Below are 25,767 nucleotides of genomic sequence, written 5' to 3'. Positions count from 1 at the left end.
CTAGATCTATTTTTTTGCATGGGGATGTCCAGCTGTCTCAGCATTATTTGTTGAGAAGACTATCTTTGCTCTATTGCATTACCTTCGCTCCTTTATCAAATATCAATTGACTCCTTTTATGGGGGTCTATATCTGGCTCTGTTATGTTGCATTGATATACTTGGCTATTCTTTGCCATACCACATAGTTTTGATTACTGTAGATTTATAGTAAGTCTTGAAGTCAGATAGTGTCAGTCCTTCAATTTTGTTCTCCTTCTGTATGCTGTTGGCTGTTCTGGGTCTTTTGTCTTTAGAAACTTTAGAATCAGTTTGACAATATCCGCAAAATAACTTGCTGGAATTTTGACTAGGGTTGCAGTGAATCTATAGGTCAAATTGAGAGAACTTTTCTTTTTCACTTTGAATTTCTCCCTAAAATCCTATAAATTGAGACTTCTGGAAATAAGACTGTGGATAAGCAGGAAATGATTGTATTGTTCTTACCCTACATTCCTCATATAAAATTTTGTTTATTATCTCAAAGGGAAACAATGGTACAAGTACTGCAAAATATATGAACATAAATAATTTACATTTATCCTATAAATTACAAATGGATCTCTGTGTGTAAATGTTTCTATAATGGATACCTTCTGAATAATATTCTGTATAGGCTATTTTTGAAGACTTTAGCTTTTATGTTCACAAATTAATAAAAGAAAAGAAGAAGACAATAGGTAGAAAGGAAAATATACTTAGAATATTATATTTTTGTGATAAAAGTTTTATAAGTGCTCTTCATCAATTTTCATGCATTTAGAGAGAAATGTTGACCCTCTAACAGTCCCTCTCATCATTCATGTAATATGTGTATCTATCTTGTTCAGATATGAGAATTCATTAAGTGAAAATCTTGTTAGAAATACTATAAAACTGACTTTGATTATCTCTGGGATTTTCAGAAATCTCATCTTATTAGTAACTGGAGAGGTTTTATCTTGTCCTGTTTTTATTAATAGCCTGGCTGGGTTTGAGGATTCTTACCAAATGTTTTGCCATTTCCATAATAATGGATCTTATTAAAGCCTTTATAAAATCACTCCTAAAAAGATATGAATAAAATGAAGAGTGACTAAACTAGAATGAATTCCTGATTATTATTGGTAATTGCTGAGTGTGCTGAGACAGGCTTGTGACTACTTTACTTTTTGGACCTTTTCTCTTAGAATTTTCTGTTAAAATTACAAATTTGGACCCCTTTCATTTTGGTAGTCATTAGTGTCCTATTCTAAGTGCTAAATAATTCTGTAAATTTTGTCAGAGAAATGAAGAATAGCATCTATGCATTTCAGGAAGCAAAGACCTGGGAATAGTTGGTATGTAGATAGAAAGGAATCAAATGCAGTCTTTAGAATTTCAAGAACACCAGATTCCAATTTGTTAAAGACGTACTCAAGAGCTATTAGTATTAAAGACCTTATGAGAAATTATTAGACAAGAGGGTAAGCTGATTATACAGGTGCTCAGCTTTTGCATTATGATAGGATTTGAAATGAAAAAAAGACAATTTAAAGTTCTGAAAGCAAGTGTAATACTAGAGAAAAGTGAGTATTACCTAAAATCAGGGTAAAGGAACAAAATTATAGAAATCAGCTATTCTGTGATTTGAAAGCAAGGTACCATTCTTTGCAACTCTTGCAGTTACCTCCATATAGAAATGAATTTTAATATTGTGAAATAAATTCTGTCCACATCCTATTGCCCATATTTTACTATTTAACTTTTGCATAGCTTTTTATTTTGTTATCCTAACTTAATAAAGTGGATAGTTAAAGATGAAAGAATGACAAAGAAAGGACTTCATTTAAGGCAATGGCAAAAAGAACAGGATCCTTTTAAGAATCCCTTGATTAAATACTGTTTTTTATACTAATTAAATTTTATTTATTCATTAGGATATTAAACCAGAAGAGCAGAAGTAAAATCTCTACCATAAAATAATTGTAAAATAAATTAAACTTGGAAAAAAGTATTTATGACAATTATACGGAAGTTTACTATCCTAATATATAAAGTGCTTATTCACATCCATGAGTGATAAATAAAATAATTATGACAGATAGTGGGACAGAGAACATAAAATGCTAGTAACCAAGATAAGAAATATACATGGCAAACAAAAATTGTAATTTTTTTCTAATTATTTGTTAAAGAAATTCAAATTTAAACATCAACATGGGTCATTAAGATATCAATCAAGTATCAAAGTAAACAGAATTTTAAAACCAAATATATGATATATGCTCTTGAGGTTTGTGCCATGGTAACAATCACTGGAAGAAGAATAAATTGGTTTTACCATCAGACTATCAAATATTTGTAATCTTTTACCTAGTTATGAGTTTACTTAACTATGCTCAAAATGTTCTAGACTATTTTCTTTAAAAATGGAAATACATATGATCAAAGATTGCTTTATGTTATCACATCATAATTAAGAAAAATGGAAAACAGCATTGATGTCCATAGCAAGGGTATAGTTATGTAAATGTTGGTATATCTGTATAATTCACCTTTTAAGATTATATTTATGAAGAATGTTTAGATTATTTGGTATAATCTTAACCAATGTAATTAGATTTAAAAATGTGTATGTGGTTAAGAGCCATCACCAATGGCTGTGTGTACATGTTTTCCAAACATCTTTATATTTTTCTATAATTCCAAAATTTTATGCATTGCAGTTGTATTCTTAATAAAGAGGAGGAAAAAATGAAATGAAAACACAATTGAAAAGACAGGAGTGGAGCGCCCAAACCAGTAAAACTTACTATGATAAAAAGTTTGACAACATACATTCCCTTAAACTCATGAATCTACTCTTACTCTTATTCTTACTCTCCTATTATTATTTGTTATTTCTATATTTAATACATTTTCATATTAGTATGCAAAAATAAAAATACTAAATTCAATTCTAGATTTTTGTGGTAATGGTTGGTGTTAATAGCAAATAACTCAAGCAGCATTTCTATTTGACTTTTGAATGTATTGTAAGAATTTAGTCTAGAAATATCTGTTTAGGTATTTGATTTTTATCACTATTGCTTTGTTTAGGCCTGATAGAGAAATTGCGGAGGGAAAAAAAAAGTAAGAAGAGTGGGAACATTTTGTTTAAAGATATCTTTAATAGAGTTCTGATAATGAGAAGAAGTAAGCTTTGACTGGAGATATAATAGTCTATGTCACTTCTATTAATATATCAAAATAGTCAATATTCATAACTATCATCCAAATGAATATTGACTAATAGAAGCTTTTATTTTATCATACTTTATTTAATTTTATTAACCCATAAAGTCTCCACAAAATGGGTTAACCTTATCTGTAATCTATAGGAAACAACAGCAGTAGGTGGTGATTTGTGGAAGACTACATGGCATTTTAAAATTCTAGCAGAATATAGGAAATATGTGCTTATGAAGTCACAGTTTACAATTAATTATGTGGTTTTTTTAAAACAAACAAAACCATAAATCTTTATATTTAGTTGGCCTGAGAACTTTATTTTGACAGCCACGCTTGAAATTCACATTCCAATCAAGTATATCCCCATCAACAACATGCTTACCTGTTATTATTCAAGATTGAAATAAATACTTTTCTATTCTTCCACTCAAGACATTTTATGTGCATGTCTTAAATGTGTATTTTTTTACAGAATAGGAGTGGTAGTGATTATGAGGACTACTGGACAAATCAATAAGAGGTGATGAAGTTAGCACAGTTCACAACCTTAGAATTGAAATCTGAGGATTGGTTCCAGTATTGTTTGTTGTTGTTTTCCCCCAACTCCCTGTATCACTTAGAAGTAGAGAAAAATAAATGACCTAAGTGACTTCAAGATGAGCATTAGATCTGTGGAAGATGGCAGAGTGAAGGGTTGAGGGCAATGTTTATAGAATCTATGTAGAAAATAATATAAATCAGTAAACTGAAGGTGACTGGACACATCTTTTCATTACATCTTGTCTTTAGGGACATTTGTTGTACCTGATGGCACCCTATAACAGGGAAATTCTGATAGTCTAGAAATTAAAGTTCTTTTAAAGACCGTTAAATATTCAAATACTATATATAGAGAGAGGTGTAGTTTAAAGAAGAAATAACTTGGATCTACATTAGGTCAGTCTATTTTTTTTTTTTTTTCTTTATTTTCAGAAGGGAAAAATGGCAAACTGTCATGTCCTTTTCTGTAAGTTGAGCTGATAAGTCCCCTTATATCCCCTCCCCGCAACAATCACTACATAGATGTCCATGCCCATGAGTCCTTTTTACTTTTGCTCAATCCCTCCACCCCCTAATCTCCCCATTCCATCTGTCATCCTTCTCTGTGTCCATGAAGCTGTCTCTATCTTGCTTGTTAGTTTGTTCATTAAATTCCACATATGAGTGAAATCATATGGTACTTGTCTTTCTCTGATTGGCTTATTTCACTTAGCATAATGTTCTCCAGGTCCATCCATGCTGTTGCAAAGCGTAAAATTTTCTTCTTTTTTTGGCTGAGTAGTATTCCATTGTGTAAATGTCCTGTAGTTGTTTTATCCACTCACCTACTGATGGACACTTGGGCTGCTTCCATAGCTTGTGACTGTAAATAATGCTGCAATGAGCATAGGTGTGCTTATATTCTTTCAAATTAGTGTTTCGGGTTTCTTCGGGTATATTCCCAGAAGTGGAATCTCTGGGTCAAAAGGCAGATCCGTTTTTAATTTTTTGAGATGTCACCATATTGCTTCCCACAGTGGCTGCACCCGTCTGCATTCCCACGAAGAGTGCAAGAGGGATTCCTCATCCTCGCCACCACTTGTAATTTGTTGCCTTATTGATAACCATTTTGACAGACGTGAGATGATATCTCATTGTTTATTCTCTGTTGAGCCTCTCTTCGTATGTCTGTTGACCGTCTGTATGCCCTCTTTGGAAAAGTGTTTATTCAGGTATTTTGCCCATTTTTTAATTGGGATGTTTGTGTGTGTTGAATTTTGCAAGTTCTTTATAAATTTTGGTTATTAACCCTTTATCAGATGTATCAATGAATATGTTCTCCCATTCTGTGGATTGTCTTTTTATTTTGTTGATGGTTTCCTTTGCTGTGAATAAACTTTTTAGTTTGATGTAGTCCCATTTGTTTCTTTTTTCTTTTGTTTCCCTTGCCTGGGGAGATATATTGGATAAAATATTGCTATGAGCAATATCCAAGATTTCATTGCCTGTGTATTTTCTTCAATTTTTATGTTTTGGGGTCTAACATTTAAGTCTTTGACCCACTTTGAATTTATCCTTGTGTGTAGTATAAGAAGATTGTCTAGTTTCATTTTTCTGCACATATCTGTCTAATTTTCCCAAGACCATTTACTGAATAAACTATCTTTAGCCCATTATATGTGCTTGCTTCCTCTGTTGAATATTAATTGACTATAAAGGTGAGGGTTTATTTCTGGGCTCTCTATTCTGTTCCATTGATCTGTGTGTCTGTTTTTATACCAGTACCATGCTGTTTTGATTACTATGCCCTTATAGTATAGTTTAATATTAGGTAGTGTGATTCCTCCAACTTTGTTCTTCATTCTCAGATTGCTGTTGCTATGTGGCACCTTTTGTGGTTTCATATAAGTTTTTGAAATATTTGTTTTAGTTTTTTGAAATACATCATTGTAATCTTGGTAGGAATCGCATTGAATCTATAGATTGCTTTGGGTAGTATGGACATTTTAATAATGTTAATTCTTTCTATCCATGAACGTGGTAAGTGCTTCCATTTATTTGTTTCCTCTTCATTCTTTAGTGTCTTTTAATTTTCCAAATACAGGTCTTTTACATCCTTGGTTAGGTTTATTCTTAGGGATTTTATTCTTTTTGAAGCAATTGTGAATGGGATAGTTTTCTTAATTTCCCTTTCTGTTAGTTTGTTATTGGCATATAAAAATGCAACTGATTTCTGGATTTTAATTTCGCATCTGTTCCTTTGCTGAATTCATGTATCAGTTTTAGTAGTTTCTTGGTGGAATCTTTTGGGTTCTTTATGTGCAGTTTCCTATCATCTGCAAATAATGACAGTTTTACTTTTTTTTTTTTCTCCAATTTGGATGTCTTTCATTTATTCTTTTTGTGTGATTGCTGTGTCTGGGGCTTCCAGTACTGTTTTAAATAAGAGAGATGAAAGTGGATATCCCTCTCTTGCTCCTGATCTTAAGGGAACACTTGTAATTTTTGCCCGTTGAGTATGATGCTGGCAATGGGTTTGTCATATATGGCCTTTATTATGTTTAGGTATGTTACTTCTATTCCCACTTTGCTGAGAGTTTTCATCATAAATGGGTGCTGGGTTTTATCAAATGCTTTTACTGCATCTATTAATATGATTATGTGGTTTTTATCCTTCGTTTTGTTTATGTGGTGAATCACATTATTGATTTGTGAGTGTTGTACCAACCTTGCATTCCTGGAATAAATCACACTTGATCATGGTGTATGATCTTTTTGTTGCATTGCTATATTCGGTGTGCTAATATCTTGTTGAGGATTTTTGCATCTATGTTCATCAGAGTTATTGGCCTATAGTTGTCTTTCTTTGTTGTGTCTTTATCTGGTTTTAGATTAGGATAATGCCTGACTCATAAAATGAGTTTGGGAGCCTTCCCTCCTCTTGAATTTTATGAAATAGTTTGAGAAGGAGAGATATTAGTTCTTCTTGGAATGTTAGGTAAAATTCACCAATGAAGCCATCTGGTCCAGGGCTTTTGTTTATTAGGAATTTTTTGATTACTGCTTCAATCTCATGCAGTGTAATCTATTCAGATGTTTTGATTCTTCCTAATTTAGCTTTGGATGATTGCATGTTTCTAGGAATTTATCCATTTGGTGTCCAGTTTGTTGGCATATAGTTGTTCATAATATTTTCTTACAATCTTTTGTATTTCTTTAGTGTCAGTTGTTATTTCTCTTTCATTTCTGACTTTATTTATTTGTGTCCTCTTTTTTTCTTGATAAGTCTGGTTAAAGGTTTGTTAATCGTTTTTATCTTTTCAAAGAATCATCTCTTGGATTCATTGATGTGTTGTATCTTTTTTTAGACTCATTTCATTTATTTCTGCTTTGATCTTTATTATTTCTTTCCTTCTACTCACTTTGGGCTTTGTTTGTTGTTCTGTTTCGAGTTCCTTTAAGTGTAAAGTTAGACTGTATATTTGAGCTTTTTCTTGTTTTTTTAAGAGAGGCCTGTAATGCTATGAATTTCCCTCTTAGGATTGCCTTCCCAGTGTCCCACAGATTTTGGATTGTTGTGTCCTCATTTTCATTTGTTTCAAGGTGCCTTTTGACTTCCTCCTTGATCTCATTAACTGATAAGTTTTGGTGCCATTAATTTTTAATGTCTCATCTAGAAATTTAATTATAAGCTGGAGTGTGAGGCATTGTGTTAGGCTTTTTTCTCTTTAGACTTTCAAGTAGAAAGGAAATAAAAATGGTAATTATTCAAATAAATAAAAAATGACCTTTTAGGTGACCATCTACTAAAAATGTTTATAGATGTTCATAGTTATCATTGAATATTAATAGCAATAAAATTAAATGCAAATATTCAATCCTCTTATTGCAGAATTGTTCATAGAGATAGCAAATGTTCGGGAAAGACGAAGGTATTATTATCTCAAGGGCATTGTTAAATTATCCACTTACATGAGAATTGTACTATAATGTAGTAGAACCCTAAATAAGTTATGGTGAATTTAATCCACATAATAAAGGTAAAAAGGATTTTGTCCTTTTATATACAAATATATCCTCCATAAAATTCTTCTACCTAAGCCAACTTACAGACACTGTAATGCTTCAAAATGATTTAGTTCTTCAGAAGGACGATCTATAATCTCCTTGAGAATACAATATAAATCGTTCTAAGCAAGGTCTGCTTCCAATTACATTTACAAAATTGTAAGACAGTGTGCTTGTCGGGGAATATCTAGAAGTTCAAGGTTATTGCTGCACCACACACATTGGTTTGGGTATTTGTCTTGATGACTTTCATTATACCCTTTCAAAGTCTGATAATTCACCCATTTCAAATAAAATCCACTCCATTATTTATACATATTAGGAATTTGGTGACTGCTTAAATACTATCAATTAAAGTGGAAGTCAAGTCCGGATGGTAATGGACTGTTGGCCCTGTCAGAATTCTCCTTCCTGTTAGAAGGAATGAGGGAAGCTGGAAGACAGTTGTGGGAGAACAGTGCTTGGAGGAGCATTGTTCTTGGTCAGTAGTCTTTGCAGTGTGTGTACCTAGAACTGAAGAAGTTCTCTGCAAGTACCTAAGTTAATGAAGTGCTATTCTCTCTCTCTCTCTCTCTCTCTCTCTCTCTCTCTCTCTCTCTCTCTCTCTCTCTCTGTGTGTGTGTGTGTGTGTGTGTGTGTATTTTGCTTGGGGTAGAAATAATTTGCTTGGGGTAGAAATAATTTGCTTGGGGTAGAAATTATGTGAATAGCTTTGCTTCTTGAGTTTTTTTTTTTTTTTGTAAAGGATAAGAATCAGATCAACAAAATATTTTTTCAGTTAAATTTTGGTAGTTCTCAGAGAATGTAATTTACCCAGAAGGGAACTGTGGGGGATTAGATGCCCTATGACATCTCGTGATCTGAAATGCTGTGATACTATGATGCATGTAACTTTACATCAGGAATTCTTTTCCTTTACTCTATGATCATTTTTCGATAGACGTTATTCTATAAGGTTCCAATTCATGACCATGTAATGTTAGGAAGGCCCCATCACTTTATGGATGGAATTGTTATTTTGTTAAGAATCACTAACTGCATTAAAATCAGTTTATGACTGTAGAGTATCTACTTTTACTCTTTCAGTTTAGTAACAACTGAAAATATTTTGTCTTATCACAGGTAAGAAATATAAACATTATGAAATTACTAAAAACAAAAGGTTCTTAAATTTGTCATAAAGTTTGAATGTATTGACCTATTGTAAATTATTTGACCACTTGAGAGAAACCAGGACTTGAGAGTTTAGTAATATCATGACAGTATTTCAGCATATCTCAGATATAGTCTAGAAGCTTCTGTGTAGCCACTCAAATTTACTTCAAAAAGGACTCATGGACATGGACAACAGTGTGGTGATGCAGGGATAGGGGAAGGAGTATAAAGAGGATAAATGGTAATGAAAAAAAATACAATTAAACAAAAAACTTTTAAGGAGAGCATAACTTCCCACTCCTTAAGTGTGGGCTGTTCATAATGACTTCCTTGCAAAGAGTACAGTAGGGAAAGGGGGAGAAAATAGAATAACTTTATAGTAAAGAAACCTTGACAGTTAATGTATCAGCCAGGTAATCAAGGGCAACAACAACAGAGAGAAGTCATAATGACAGTGCGGACCCTTGACATGAAGTGGTTAAAATGTTACTTTACCTCTGTCATCTTCCTTCTAAGAACCAACAGCCCCTGTCTAATGAGGAGAACATCAGATGATATCCAATTTTAGTTTATTAGAAAAAAAATTTATACAGTGTAACTAAGCATGGATGTGAACACAAATCTGTTATCCCATCTAAGTTAGATAAAGACAGATAGCTAAATCTTTCTCATCGTTGCTGGAGTTTGAATTAAATTGTCAATTGTTGACACTGACTACTCTTATAAAGGTGAATAATGTTAGGGGAGAAATGGCTTAACAATAAGCTTAAAACTCTATAAATACTAATATTAGGAAACAGATGAATATCAAAGCATGCTAGATTGATGCAGTAGGTGTAAAAATTAAGCCTAGATCTCTAAAAAGCCAATAACGGCCTAGTAAAGGAAACCTTTTATTTCAGAATAGAATATTAATCAAGTAGAGAGGCTACTTGTATAATTAGTATGGCTTTTATATCAACCAGCAATCAGGTTATCTCACAATTAAAAAAAAAAAATCTACAAAGCAGAAATGATTACATGAGGTCTGTCCAGAGGGTATCTAGCCATGTAATATGAAAACTAGAGACATTTATTGAAGAATATACAAGATATTGACATTGTACATAGGACAATGATGCCCCATCTCTTCAAAGTAGGCACCTTGGGACCTCACACAGTTTTCCCAGTCACCATCAGCTGCCCCATCATATTTTCCAGAATCTCATCAATGGTCTGAAATCCCTTCCCTTTCAAAGATGATTTTAACTTTGGGAAAAGCCGGAAGTCGCAGGGTTCCAAATCTGGGCTGTGGGGGAGCTGAGTCACCTGGGTGGTTTGATGTTTCACCAGAAAACTGCACAAGATGTGATGCATGAGTGAATGTGTTGTCGTGATGAAGCTGCCAATCACCAGTTGCCATAGCTGCAGCCTTCTGCATCACCCTGCTGATAGTTTCCTTGGAGGAATATTCAAGCTTAACACAAAATTTGATGCAGATTCATTGCTGTACTCGCTCAGTCATTGTGAATACAACAGCCACACAGTACACAGGCTCACTCAGTTCCCCCACAGCCCAGATTTGGGGCCCTGTGTCTACCACCCCCACTGACCAGTTCAGTGAAGTCATCATTGTTCACACATGTGCATTCCAGTCCACTTTTCTAGCTGCCAGATTACATCGATGTTGCATAAACCATCTCATTATATTTACAATGACTGGACTTTTTCCTGACGTATCACATAGTACATAGAAATAGGAGTACTTGTTATTGGCTTTTTGATGCTCTCTACCAGGCCACATAGTACATAGAAATAGGAGTACTTGTTATTGGCTTTTTGATGCTCTCTACCAGGCAAAATGGAAAACCTGTAGTAGCATAGAAATATATCAGATTTTAGCAGAAGCATAAACTTCTCTAGATTTAGTTAACTGATTTAAAAAGAAAACATTTAATCTGAGAATTCTTTTCCCATATGAAGGTTTACGAAGAAAGTACTTGGGCTCAATCCAGTTTATTTTAAATAAGCATTTTTTTTTAACCTTACCTGATTTTATTGGTTTGTAGGATAGTAGACTATACACTGGATTCATACATACTTTACATGGAACAAAATGGTTACTCACTTCTAGACTATTCTATAAATCAAGATTGAAGAAAATTGTATATTATAGTTAACCAAGAACAATGTGTATTACTGCCTTGTGTGTTTCTGGTTTCCTCATAAAATGTAGACAGGTTTCTAGAACAAGGTCTGCATTCAATTGTTTTTAAACTACGCTTTTGCTGTTCTTTTTCCTTAGGCCCTTTCTGCAATATGTAGGAGAAACTTATCCATTTATTTTTTACATAATACTGCCCTTGAGGGACAATGTGAGCTCTTCCCATCTATTAATCGGATTTAATTAAGTAAGTTTATTTCAACAGATGCTCAATGGCAGACACCTTCTCAAAACCAAATGTCTTCCTTATGAAAGGCATTCAATTTACACATCGAAAAAAAGCATCTTTCTCTTTTTTTTATTCTAGTGCACTGAGAGGCAGAATTCACCAGTCACTTCTCCGGGGTCATCTCCCCTTGCTCAGAGAAGAAAGCCACAACCAGACCCACTCCAGATCCCACACCTAAGCCTGCCTCCCGTGCCTCCTCGCCTGGACCTCATTCAGAAAGGCATAGTTCGGTCTCCATGTGGCAGCCCGACTGGTTCACCAAAGGTCAATTGATTTATTAGAAACAGATGGTGATTTTATATGAGTTATTGATTGCCCAGGTTCTTTTAAATTTCATTTGTCATATTTATTGTGTCCTTGTTTCTGAACAACTATGATGGATTTCTCATTTTGTTTATGGTGAGCCCACTATTATATTCCTTGCCTTCTTATTATAAAAGTTACATAATTTCAAAGATAGCACGTCTGTAACGGCCCCCTGATTTGCTAAAATAAGTAGTAGAGTAAGTACAGTTATTCTGTAAAATGGATTTAAAATGTCATTATATGTATAAAAATATTCATATCAAGTGGTATTTTACAGTCATTTTCATAGTGTCATGATGAGAAAAATGTGATGGGAGTATATTTGCATAAGGGCTTAAGGTGTGATAAATTATCAGCCATGTTTCAAGGTGACTCAGAAGAGGGAATTTATGTATATTTTATACCTAAAGCCATGAATTATAAAGAATTATAATATTTGCAGAGTAATTACATTACTGTTTAATATTAAAGACATAATTCTAACTCAGTAAATCTAAGCTCACCATTTATTTATTTATGTATTTTTTAAAATAATTTATTTATTTGTTTGTTGATTTTTCTTTTTATTTATTTTTTAGAGAGAGGGGAAAGGAGAAAGAGAGGGAGAGAAACATCACTGTGTGGTTGCCTCTCACTCGCGCCCCCAACTGGGGATCTGACGTGCAACCTAATCATGTGCCCTGACTGGGAATCGAACCAGCGACACTTGGCTCGCAGGCCAATGCTCTATCCACTGAGCCACAGCAGCCAGGCTTACAATTTTAGTTTTGTGTAGATTTTTTTTTCAAATTTTATAAGGGCATGTTTTGCTTTATTAAATACAAGATTTAAAAATTAACTCCATTTGACAACATGCTCTACAGTCTAAAATTAGTGAAAGCACAATTTTTATTAGTATTTGTTTCTCTACATTATAGTTAACTTTGTTTTAAGATCGTATTAAGACTTCTTAGTATGTTATTTAGGCAGAATTATGTACACAACACATTCCTTTTCTCTTTAATATCAAAAGCACAAATTATTCGTCAGGTGAACCAAGTATATAAAAGTAAAAGCTATGCAAGGTACCTAGATTTAATTCAAGAGCATATATGCCTTTTCATTTTAAGGGTCCATAAAATTCAAGTGAGGTCTATAAATAATGCTGCTATATTATTTGTGATTTTTCACTGTTCTGGTAGTAATTGATAAACCAAAGAACCAGAGCGAATTTGCCCCTTATCAGTTGCTTTATACTGCAGCGATGAATACAAAAATGACAAAACCTACAGCCTTTCGGAGATGTTACAAGTCAAGTTGCTCTTTAAAAAAGGAAAAGAACAATGACTTCATTAGTTTCTGCTATCTCTCCTAATTCATAGAAATGTGCAAATAAATTTAATGTCTCAATGTTATTTTAATGTCAACCATTCAAAAGCATCATGTAAGTTTGGTATTCTGCTATTTCTTGTATAGTCTTATTTTAATATTTCAGTTTATATACTTCTATAAAAATTTATAATGATATATATTTATATGAGTCTTCAATTAACTTTTTAAAGTGTCATTAACTGGTATTAAACATAAACTTAAAGATGGCATAGGACTCTATTAAAGCTGTATTATGGCTTGGAAAACAATAGCAATAATATACTAGTCTGGAAGTCATTTCAGTGCCTGGTAGAATTTTGATTTTTTCTTTTTCTTGTGTCTCCTTAGTCTTCTCCTTGCATGGTGAGAAAACAAGATAAACCACTCCCAGCACCACCTCCTCCCTTAAGAGATCCTCCTCCCCCTCCACCTGAGAGACCGCCCCCAATCCCTCCTGACAACAGACTGAGTCGTCATTTGCATCCTGTGGAGAGTGTGCCTTCCAGAGACCAGCCAATGCCTCTTGAGGCCTGGTGCCCTCGGGATATATTTGGGGCTAATCAGTCTGTAGGATGTCGACTCCTAGGGGATGGCTCTCCAAAGCCTGGAACCACAGCGAGTTCACATGTCAATGGAAGGCACAGTAGAATGGGCTCGGACCCAGTGCTTATGAGGAAACACAGACGCCACGATTTGCCTTTAGAAGGAGCCAAGGTGAGAAATATACAAATCTGCTTAAACTCTTCTGATAGGAGGTAGTATAAATGGTTGGGCTGTTTTTTGTTTTTTGTTTTTCTTTAGTGTGGTACTACCCTGCAGGTCTTTAACTCCAAATTATAAATAAACAGAAGCCCATTAAAATTTGAACTTAAAAAAAGTAAAGAAAATTGTTCTAAGTAATGATTTAATTTAATGTGAAGACACTAGACAGTTTGCCAGAGATTTATTTCACTTTCCCTTCTTTCGTCTGCCCTTTTTTTTTTTTTCCTGTTAGTAACTTGTTGGTGGGGGAATTAGCACTGTGGGTTTTGTTTTGTTTTGTTTTGTTTTTAATTCCTCTAGTGATAATTTGAAAAGAAAAGCTTTATAATTATAGCGTATCATAAATCAACATTGGAATTCTTGCCTAGGAAGGTACATCTATGCACCTAGGTAAAATGAAATGTCTCACAAATGTAAAAACACCAAGTCCAGTTCACTGTTACAAAGCAAGCTGTTTCTCCATAAAACTGGAGAGACTCATGTATGTTGAGTTCTTGAGGATATTACCACTATTATTTATATGTCCAGGAAAGAATTTAAGCTTATAAAAAAACAATGGGGCAACGGCAGAAATCATTGAGGTAGAACTCTTAGTAGGCCCTTGGCAGAATTGCTTACATTCTTGTATTTGCTTCCATGATATTTTTGGCTCTGAGATCAGATAATTGTCATCTTCCTTCAGCTGAAGGAGGCTTGCCTCTTTTGAATCTTTAATATTAAAATGAGCCCACCTTTATTGATCCTAAATTGTTGTTTTAAAAGAAGTAATTTATTCCTTCAAAGTAATGGCTTGGAGTTGATGAATTCACCCTGTAATCAAGAAACAAAGAAGTGTGAAATGTGGCATGTACTCAACCCCTGTGTTTGTGTTTGTGTGCACATGTGTGAAGGTAAAGTGAGTATGAAGCTTTGTGTAATAACATATGACCTCTGTGATGTTCTAAGGCTGCAGTTCTCAACCTGTGGGTCGCGATCCCTTTGGGGGTCGAATGACCCTTTCACAGGGATCGCCTAAGACCACCGGAAAACACATATATAATTACATATTGTTTTTGTGATTAATCACTATGCTTTAATTATTTTCAGTTTGTAACAATGAAAATACATCCTGCATATCAGATATTTACATTATGATTCAAAACAATAGCAAAATTACAGTTATGAAGTAGCAAGGAAAAGAATTTTATGGTTGGTGGTCACCACAACATGAAGAACTGTATTAAGGGTCACGGCATTAAGAAGGTTGAGAACCACTGTTCTAGGGTAACCAGGATAGGAAGAGTCAAAACTGTCTTGTATGGTATTCAACACAGAGTGGTGGTGGTTTGTCATGACTCTGTCTTTCATCGCTTTTAAATATGAAGATCTTCAGAATTTCCTCCAGCATCATTTAAATATGTCAATGAAAGATAAAGGACTTATAAAAGCATCTCTCCAATGCTTTCTGAAAATGGAGAAATTATTATTCTCAAAAGAATATTTCCACAACCTAGAAGCGTTATTGGAGGGACCTGCCATTCATTCATTCTTTCTTTCTTTCTTTTTTTTATTTTTTTTATTTTTATTTTTTCCTTTAGTCTCTATTACTTTTCATTCCTACATGATCACACTTGTCTTGAGAAGAGTGTTGGAATGAACTCTGACACGAATTGACTAGTTATAAATTAGCAGCATGTAATAATTTACTTCCTGAATGAACTTCAGAAATATTTAAAGTATAATAATTATCTTAGCCAATTCACTGAAGACTTCTTGTTCCAAGCTTCTTTTAGATACTATGTTATATAGTTTTAGCACTAACATAAATCTCTTCTTTTAAGTCCAAGAATTCTGGCTGTTAATTTTTGTATCGAAGGTTACATTTTTGTGTCAGGTATAACAACTGTTATTTAGACTTGTTTCCATTAGAGGTAATGCTTCAAATTAAGTATTATTTTCCCATTTTAAGATAAGAAAACATGGATAAGTTCTGAAAGTTTAAATGAAAATTAAATGTACACATGGAATACCCTAAGGCAAATGAATAAAACTAAACGCCCGAAAAATGGAGTGACAGCTTACTCCGTCACCACGTCTTCTCTCGGTGTGCCGGGTTCCACCATTCGTTAGCACCATTTGCCCGTTTTACTTGCACCTTCACTAGATAAGGGTAAGGGAAGCAAGAATAAATTACATTCTAATTACTCCATTTGCTAGTTGCAGAGAGCTCTGAGGGAAGAAGCTCTCTAATTCCTCGTTAAAGTGAAGTATAAGGATTTTGTGGGACTTTCATTTACTCCGTGTTCTCTTCTCCTTCCCAGTTACCATAATCAAATAGCTAACATAATACTTACTAACATGAATCTGCAAGCGAAGAGTTATTAACAGTATTTATCTTGTTTTATTTCTTGGTAAGAGATATCTGTCCTATAGCACTGAGGTAAAAATATTTGCACTACAATGTTTTAAAATACCCTTGGTAACTTGAAATTTACCTTGTTTTATCTAGATATTAACATTGTATCCAACTATCTTCATTCCTCTTGAAAGATGATAGGACTACTGCCGCTTCTTATGTGATAAAAACTCTCTCTTACTTGTCATGTTACTTCATGTAACATTATTCTAAAATGACCCTGTGTACAATAATCTGTTCAAGTTGTTGCTAGATAAATACATTAAATTATTTCATTTTTTGAAATTGTGGCTTTTGCTTTTTTGGTGGCGAGGCTCATGTTTATATGTTTATATGAATGACCTTAAACATATCTATAATCTCAAGGGCTGTCTTTCAGAAAATAAGTTCTCTATGTTTGTTTGTTTCATTTCCAGTCTGCTGTTGTTGAAGGACAAATTATAGCAATGTTTTGGGGTCATTGTATGTGTGGAATTATGTGTGTGGATTAAGGAAAAGGAGGTGTGTTAGAGGTTTTGCACAATTAAAAAGGTTTTTCTTAATTGTGCCAAGACTCATAAGAGTATTTGTTTTCCCTGTATCTTAAGGGTCCCAAATTGTTAGATAATACCTTAATCATAAGAAAATATTTCAAACTACAAGATTAGGATTCAGTACTATCTTGAAGCATGTAGAAGAATATCAATCTAGCATCTAAGTAACCTAGAATTTACAATAAATTATGTGATAACTGAGATTATACTTCCACATGCCTAAACGTCCCCTAATGTATTTGTATTCCTTAACCCTTCTTCAACTATATGAGTACTTAGGATGTTCAAGACACACTGTGCGGAATACAAAATGAATAGAGCACAGTATAGGGACGGTGAGATGGATATACTCTTACCTAAGAGATAAGACACAGGAAGAGCATCCAGAAAATAAAATGTGGGTTTCCCAGGGGAAAAAGCAAAACAAAACATTCTAACTGAGGTGCAGGGCAAAAGAAAGACTAAAAAACGGTTTGTGTAAAAGGGTCACTGGCTGTAGACATTAGAAAATGCACAGATGTTGTTTTTGTAGATATGACAAGAAGGAATACAATGGAGACGGGAAAAAGTAGGAAGTCAATATTGGACAGAACATAGGGCATAAGGACGGAGTACACATGGCAGGCAAAATGATGGCAATGTCGACTGAAACCAGTTATGGGGTGTCATATCCTACGTGGGCCATCTTTCGCTTGGTAGACAGGTACCCATTTAAGGTTGTTTTTGTTATTGTTGTTTGTTTGTTTTTTGACAGAGGGGTGAAAGAATCAGAATATTTAAGCTGATAGCATAGTCTGGACAGTGAGCTGGGAAGGCAGAAGAGAAAGGCCTTTCCTAAAGAGTTAAGGGGGGCCTGAATCAGTGAGATTTCAATGTGAACTGCTTTGGTTGATATTGGGTTTGGCCAAAAGGTCCGTATGGTTATTTTCTGTAAAATAAAAGGCATATTGTTCATTTTCACCAGTAACTATTGATTAGGATATTTTGAGTATATAGACTATCTTTCACGTGGTATAAGGTTGATTTTTCTCAATTAATGTCTCAATTTGATGGCTGTCAACTTCAGCTGCTCTGCCCGACCATGAAGCATCATCATCCAGCAAGAAATCTCCAGCATGAAACTTTGCAAACCACTTTTGACACTTTTGATCAACCACATATCTTCTCCATTCACTGCACGAATTTTTTTTTTCATTTCAGTTGCATTTTTATCTTTCTTGAAATAATAGACACACTATGCCAAAAATGATGCATATTTTCTTCCATTTTCAATATTAATGGCTACATAAATATTCACCAATTTTGATAAGTTTTTTTTTAATGCATGTTGCTAAGACAGCTGTCATAATACAGTCTAATAAAAGTGTTTTGAATAAAGTTAAAGATGACTACATGCTACTAAAGCCATCTTATGGAAAGAACCAAGCAAATGTTTTGGCCAACCCAATACTACCGATCTACACATTTGAAGAACTAGCGTTCTCTCCTACTTGCAAACAGATTTCCAGAGAAAATAAAATACTTATTTTAAATTCAAACAAATCTGACTTATTGCACTCCCTCAGGTATGGCAGCTAAAGTAATTTTAAGTTTAATGAATTCATACAGGTGGGATCATGGAATTCAGAAAGAAATGGTGTTAAATCTTGTCATTCCACCACTATCAGGTAATATAAATAAGTACTTTACATGAACAGAAATATGAACACCATCTTAGTACCTGTATATTTAGGTCCTTTGCTATTTGCACATATATGTAATTTCTATCTATTAAATAGGAAAAGAAATTAAAATTACTTGTTTGGTATTAGGCATATTGTATACAAGATCAGCCATTACAGTAGTCCCTCTCTATATCGTGGTTCACTTATCGCGGCCTCACTGTATCGCAGGATTTTTTAATATATTTAATTACTTATCACGGATTTTTCACTATATCACGGGATTTTGCGGTACTGTATACGTAGTTTGTTAAAGTTATGTAGGTTTAAGAGTAGAATATGTTTAAGAACATAAGTAGTGTTTATGAAAGTGTGGAAAAGGTTAATAAGGGAGTGGGAAAGGTTAATAAGGGACTGGGAATAGTTTATAAGTGTGTGGGAAGGTTTATAAAGCCTTAAAATATATATTAATACTAAAATAAATGTAAGGTTCCTACTTTGCGGATTTTCACCTATTGCGGAGGGGTCTAGAATGTGATACCCGCGATAAGTGAGGGAATACTGTAAGCAAATTGTGTATATTTATTGAGAGAATTTCAGTAAACTAATGACTTCCTTCCAGCTGTACCAAAGGCAAGTCATTTCATTGGTTAATACCTCCATTACTAAGGTCATCAAAGCCAATAAGCAGTCAGTTTTTATTCCAGCCTTTCTGTGTGTAAAGCACTGAAGGAATGGCATAGAAATCGGCGAGGCTTTGTGCTGAGACTCCATGTGGCCTGGATGCTCTTCCATGGAACATAGCTACACAGAAGATAAGCAAAATATCAGCACATGCCAAGAGCCAAATGAATGGTTCAGAAAAGACACACTGTGGCATTTCAGAGGCCGGAGAAATTCTTGAGTTACTGTGTCTAATGACAGTATGTCTAAAGCAGTCAAAGTGCTGTTTGAATTTGAAAGCATATTGATAGATTATTTCACAAAATTAGGGTAAGTCACTTAACTTTCTTAGGTTATTGCTCTCCTAGAATAAACTACATCACAAACTATGCTTCATGGTTTTACGGATGATAGACACCACTGCTTGGTTGACTTTTTGAAATTTGATGAAATACCCACAGTGTCGTGTACACTTTTATTAATATATTTATTCTTTCATTTACCTAATGTACAAATGAAAGCATTTTTAATATCAGCAAATGTTTGAATATATTGATATTTCTCTTCATATATGTTCACAATGTTCTGATTATAAAATTATGGTTGGTTTATTGTTAGATTAGAGCCAACGTAACAAATTATTGTTTCCATATCTGCCTTTTATAGCTACTGAAATTTTGTTAGGTATCAACAGTACATTAGATACTTTCTCAATAAAACAAATCATTGCATATAAAATTCATACTACATTTTCTAGAATGAAATTTTAAATATATTTGTGACAGAAACATCAAGGAGATTTGATTGCAAATGTCTTACATTATACCCATTATGGCAACATGTGCAGGACTTCAATTAAGAATGACTTGAAATGGTCATTATCACAATATGCATTTGTGGTTTCATATGTGTATTTGTGGGTTAAAAGGCATTTTTATGTTAAATATCTTTATTGAACTTTGCAATGATTAATATGTACTTGGAAATTTTTCTCTCTGTAGCAAAGTTCAGAACCTACCTTGTTCTGTTATTTGGTGTATGTTTAGAAGCCTAGAATAAAATTATTTCATTTAAAGATATGTTTTGTCACAGTGTTATTATAGTATTTTGAATCTAATGAGGGGAGATATGAAAAAGAAAAATAGAACTATAGTACAGAACCTAGTTTTTAGAGTGAAACGTTTGTTATAAAATTCAGATTATATAGCTTTGAAATGCAAACTGATATATTTCAAATGTATTCCTTAAATATGTTCCTGTCCTTACTTTAAGTTGATAGGGAAGGATATCTATGGCCTTTTTAATTTTGCATTCTAAAGCTGCAACACTGTTAGAAATATGAAGGTGGGGGGGAGAAATTGGTAGGTCATTGATTGGGTTACCTAGGACTATTTAAGTTATATTACATCCTTTTTGCCCCATCATCTACCTATACCTTTTAAATATTAAGAGTTTGGGAAAGAGCCCAACGATAAAACACTAAAGGTCGCTTAACGATATTAAAGTGTTTAATATTTTGTTGTGAGTATATCTTTAGAAAATTATTCTCTCTCTCTCTTTCTTTAATCTGCTTTAATTTCATGTTGTTGGATTAGTAAAGATCAGTTGTTCAGACAGTTCCTGAAATGTAACTGAATCCCCTGGAAATCAAAATTTCTGAATTTTGAGTAATTAAACAGTGACTCTCTATGGTACCTTATGAGCAAGGTAACAGTTTTGGTTTGTGTTATTTACACACAGAAATCTGTGTATAAAATTGCTGGCACTTTAAGAGCCAAAACAGGTCTCTAGTTACCAGTAGTGCTAAAGTTGAAAGAACACAGGCATTTCTGATTATACTCATGTACTATTTTATCGAGGAGTTTAAAAGTGTTGTTAACCCCTGAGAAACATAATTTAGAGCACTTATTTGGGAGGAACAAAAGTAAGAATTGCACCAGTGCTACTTTTTTATTAACTGAATCCTTACAGAGATCTCTTTTCAAAAAAAATTGGTCATGTTTGGGGAATTTTACTCTTTATTTACCTAGCTATCTATATCTGATTTATAAAAATTATAGTATTGTCCCCCAGTGTGATTAAGAATCATGTTGCATTGCACTTCTTTCATGTAATTGGTACTACTTTGGGTGCTGGCGAATTATCGCTGTGGTGCTATTAACTCTTATGGAAATCATATGATAGTTCACTTGTTGAAATAAACTGAAATTATATCTTCTTTTCAAAATCATAGATTTTTCTAACATTACTATTGTTTTAAGGTCCAAAAGAAGTTAAATTCTAACTAACCCTTTGATTTCCTTTCAGGTCTTTTCCAATGGTCACCTGGGAAGTGAAGAATATGATGTTCCTCCTCGGCTTTCTCCTCCTCCTCCAGCCGCCACCCTTCTCCCTAGCATCAAGTGAGTTTTACTGAATATGGAGATCATTTGTCCATGCATAAAGGTGTCATAAATACTGACTTTGATGTTCTCAGTACAGAAGGATAGGGTGAATTCAAATGATTCAATGGAAATGACCCAGCTGGGTTTCTAAACTGGAATGCTGGAAATCAAGATCCTTCCTGGTTCTTTGCTGGTAACCACAGCACCTGTGAGATCTGACCTAACTCTAAGATTACATGTAGAGTAGTGGGGAGAGAGAGTTTTGTCTTCCCTGCACCCAAGAAAAGGATAGAGCAGCACATAGCACAGCAATGTTAAGCTCTTTCCTCAAAGATAGCACTTTTTTCCAAGCTACCCATGGTGACATCATAAAATAATCTTTGGTTCCCCCAATTTTCTCATTTCTCAAATCCATTGAGCCATTAAGTCCTGTTGATTGTTCTTTTGAAGTTTTTCATATTCAGATAATCTTACCCATTGCCTTAGTAGCTTCATCTCATAGCTGGAAAACTGAACAGGCCTTATACCTGATCATGTCATATGATCCCAGAATTAATATTACTAGATTTTAAAACTAGGAAAAATGAGTTAACCTAGGTGTCTCATTTGAAAAATGGGAAAACAGGAGCACAATAGAGTGTGTGAGTGTGTGTGTGTGTGTGTGTGTGTGTGTGTGTGTGTCCAAATCAAACCAGGATGAAACCAGGTCTCCTGATTCCCATTTTCCTACTCTTTATATTAAATCAAGCTGCCTGCCTTTCCTCCAATATATTTTGTTCTCAGAGCTGATTTAATTTAAATTCTGCTTTCCTGAGATCTCTTTCCTATTCAAAACCCAGCATTGTTCTTTCTTTCCTTCTAAATTATTCTGTGCTCTTCTATTAGCAGTAAGATTCCCAGAATTTTACCCAACTAAAATATTGTTCATTAATTCCTAATGCATGCCTCTCTCTAATCTTGTCTTGATTTTTTTTTTTTTCCTGGCATTGTCAGTTTTTCATTCTGTTCTATCCAATGTACCACTTTTTCAGAATCTTTATTCTAAAAGTCCATGTTTCTGGGCCTCTCTTTATCCACTTGCTAAATGAAAGGATCCATTCATTTAAATGGTCTCTAAACTTTTTTTGAGCTTCAGCTTTTTAGGTTCTATGCAGGTTTTTTTTGTTTGTTTGTTTTTGTTTTTTTAAGAGAGAGATGGGAAAGAAGGGAGAGAGAAACACCAATCAGTTGCCCCTCGTACACACCCCGACCCAGGCATGTGCCCTGAATGGGAATCAAACCTGTGACCTCTTGCTTTGTGGAATGATGCCCAACCAACTAAGGCACACCATTCAGGGCAATGCAGTATTTTTAAGGGGTACTCAACTGTACTGTTAATTACATATGAAATATTCAGCAACTCAAATATACATTTATAGTTGGTCAGTTGTGTTCTATTCCTGAAGCCAGTATGAGTTGGATTACTGCCTTTTTTTTTTTTTTTTTAACTGTGTCACCTCTGGCCTCATTAGAGTTTAAACCTGAGTATGATGAGTAAAGATCCTCCACTCTGGAGGGGCATATAACAAAGGTCTTGACAAAATGTAACTCACTGAAATAGGGATGTTGGATGTTCATGTACCCATTTCCATATTGGATTCTTAGTGTATGTTTCAAACGCAGTCCAAAGCAAAATTACAGATTACTCCCTAACATGGACTTTAGCAGTTCTCACAGTTGTTGAAAGCCCCAATGTTGAATCAGTAATGTCACAATAGCATTTACCTTTAATCCTATACCGTGTTCCTATAAATACTGGGGTGACATTGTTAAATCATTTGATGTTACTCTTATTCCCATTTGCTTGATATTAAGAGGTTATTCTGTGATGGTGTTTACTTTCCTGTAAAATTATGTTTGCAATTATGTGTCTCTTATTGTGCAGTACATTTTTAGACCTAGAAGAAGCTGTACTTTATCTTTTGAAAATATGTCATAAAAGTTGAAACTGTGCTAGTCTGTACAGATTTGTTTTTCTTAAATGGTTTTCCTAAATTGTTTCCATTTAATCAACATTAACATAGCTATAAATATAATATTTTAAATAAAATCTTAAAATATAGGTAATTTCAGTAGGTACTATCTAAAGCTGATAAATTCATTTTTTTGTGGTCTGTGCCAAATTTAGTAGATTGGTTATATTCTTAGACATGTGAATGTGATTTGGTGAGATTTTTTAACAATTTAGGGACCCATATATTTAAAATATTACCTTCAAGGTAATTATATACAATTTACTTCTGAAACGTTGATATTGTAGAAAAACTTTAGTAAATATTATCTGCTCTTGGTTATTATCATAACTTCCCTTTATATACCAAATTGCTGAGGAAAATAAACTATAAATGTAGATATGTGAATGCAGCCTCTGCTACTGCCACTTCCTAATGAGAGCTACCTGGGAGATGCACACTGGGCATGTGTGCATGCGGGGAGTGTGGTTGTTTTTAAATAATGAATGTTCCATAGGTAAATAAGTGTAAAACTGTTAAAGCTAGACCAATTTGATAGAAATAATGGGCAAATTCATTGTAGAGAGTGAAGTTTTTGTTCTGTTTTACTTTGTTTTTAACTGGAGAGTGACAAAAAAAGAAAAAAGTGCTAAGCCATGGAAGCTATTAAAATAAATATCACATTGTGATTTTTAAAAACTTAAGGGTAATGAGCCTGATGGACATTTTTTTATCTTGTATATGGTGCATACCAGGCTTTGTTTCTTATGCTTAATGTTGAAAGATCAGGGAAACATTTTCTGTTATTATTTACCTGAGGATTTGTGTAGACAATAGGTACTACAGTTTTACATTAATCTAGTTTATGTTCAATAAAAAATTAGCATCACTGATTTAAATATGCTAGAAGACTTTTTTTAATGGAAGGAAAAGCTGTAATTAAGAACTACTCTATTTTATTATCCCTAGTGAATCCTAGTGAATGAACATTGTTGCTTTTTATTTGTCTTTGAACCAGTTTTTATTCTGTTACTTTAAAATCTTTTTAAGACTTGTTAAGGTGATGCACTATTTCTGTTTATTATTTTGCCTTCGGTAGATAGAAAGGCACACTATTACCAAAGATGGCAGTCCCTGTATATAACAATTGACATGATATATTGGGGGATAGTGTGAATGGGTCCTTCTTTTCTTTTATTCATTGAGATCACTATGGCATTCTTTCACTGATGTATCATGTAGAAATGTTTGTGCATTTGGTCTGGAGATATTGATATGATTCAGTATTTGAAACTCAGACTTAATTTATAAGTCAATGTCATTATGAAGGAAAAAAAAAAATGTTCTGTTTAAATCTCCTGAAAAGCATCTTGACTGTCCTAATATAGGTTTTCTAGTGCTCTGAATCACTGAAACCTACTTGTTGACACATTGATACAAAGAATTGAGGGCTGCAAGTATATCATTTTAAATTAGCTTCAACAAAAAGAGCAATAATGTATGGAAAGGGTACAAAATAAATATCATGGGCATTCTTTTTCTTTTTTTTATTTTAGTATTATAATTTCTAAAATCAGATGGCATTATAATCCCCCTCTCTTGGGAGGATGCCTATAATCTGGGTAAGGGAATGCCACTAATTCCTCTAATCTTTCATTTTCTCTGACTAAAAGCTGTAATGGGAACTGATATTATCATTAATCCTGGTAGTCTGACAAATTCGTTACTTGTAATTTATGATCACAAAACATTAGGTAGCCATAGACAGATATGTGAACCATTGGATTCTATTTAAGTATGCATTCTAAATTATATTGTCTGTTTTTCTGTCCCATAGAGGCATAATCTACCATATATTCTCCAGCCCTCCATGAACATACTGGTCCATTGATAGGAAATGTGTAGAGTTGGAAAGCAATTTTATTTTCATATTAAGTAAGAGCATTTTCATGTATTCCACCACATTCAGGCATTTCTTATGTGTCTGTTAATATTTCTCCATAGGCTAAAATATAATTAAGTAAGGTTTTGAAGGCCACTAGGAATATTAAGCATATTTGTTTGTGAACTATGGTTATGGTCAGTACCTTTTTTATGGGCAATATCTTAAATGAGTTAAAACAAATTTTTAATTAAAATTTTTTTCCAGTTAAATTAAAGCATAATTTATATACAGTAAAACTCACCCTACTTAATGTACAGTTTATGAGATTTAAAAAATGCATAGTCATGTAATCAGTACCATGATCAAGATATAGAACAATTCATCACTCAAAAAAAATCCCTGTGTCTTGTGTGAATTTATCCTCTCTCCCCAA

The 25,767-nt window shown here is 33.7% G+C and overlaps 1 protein-coding gene across 3 annotated transcripts in view; it reads left to right on the top strand.

The window, feature by feature from the left end:
* Window positions 1-25,767, top strand: part of CBLB (Cbl proto-oncogene B) — a 212,094-nt gene that overhangs the window by 148,009 nt on the left and 38,318 nt on the right. For all 3 annotated transcript variants that reach the window (XM_090276312.1, XM_090276305.1, XM_090276295.1), the window contains exons 11-13: window positions 11,483-11,668; window positions 13,409-13,774; window positions 21,382-21,476. In XM_090276312.1, coding sequence (XP_090132438.1) covers window positions 11,483-11,668; window positions 13,409-13,774; window positions 21,382-21,476 — 647 coding nt within the window. The remainder of the gene's footprint in view (window positions 1-11,482; window positions 11,669-13,408; window positions 13,775-21,381; window positions 21,477-25,767) is intronic.

The sequence above is a fragment of the Furipterus horrens genome, unplaced genomic scaffold, assembly GCF_987537825.1.
Source record: "Furipterus horrens unplaced genomic scaffold, mFurHor1.1.pri manual_scaffold_1, whole genome shotgun sequence".
Classification (NCBI taxonomy): Eukaryota; Metazoa; Chordata; class Mammalia; order Chiroptera; family Furipteridae; genus Furipterus; species Furipterus horrens.
This window is presented reverse-complemented; position numbering and strand designations above follow the sequence as displayed.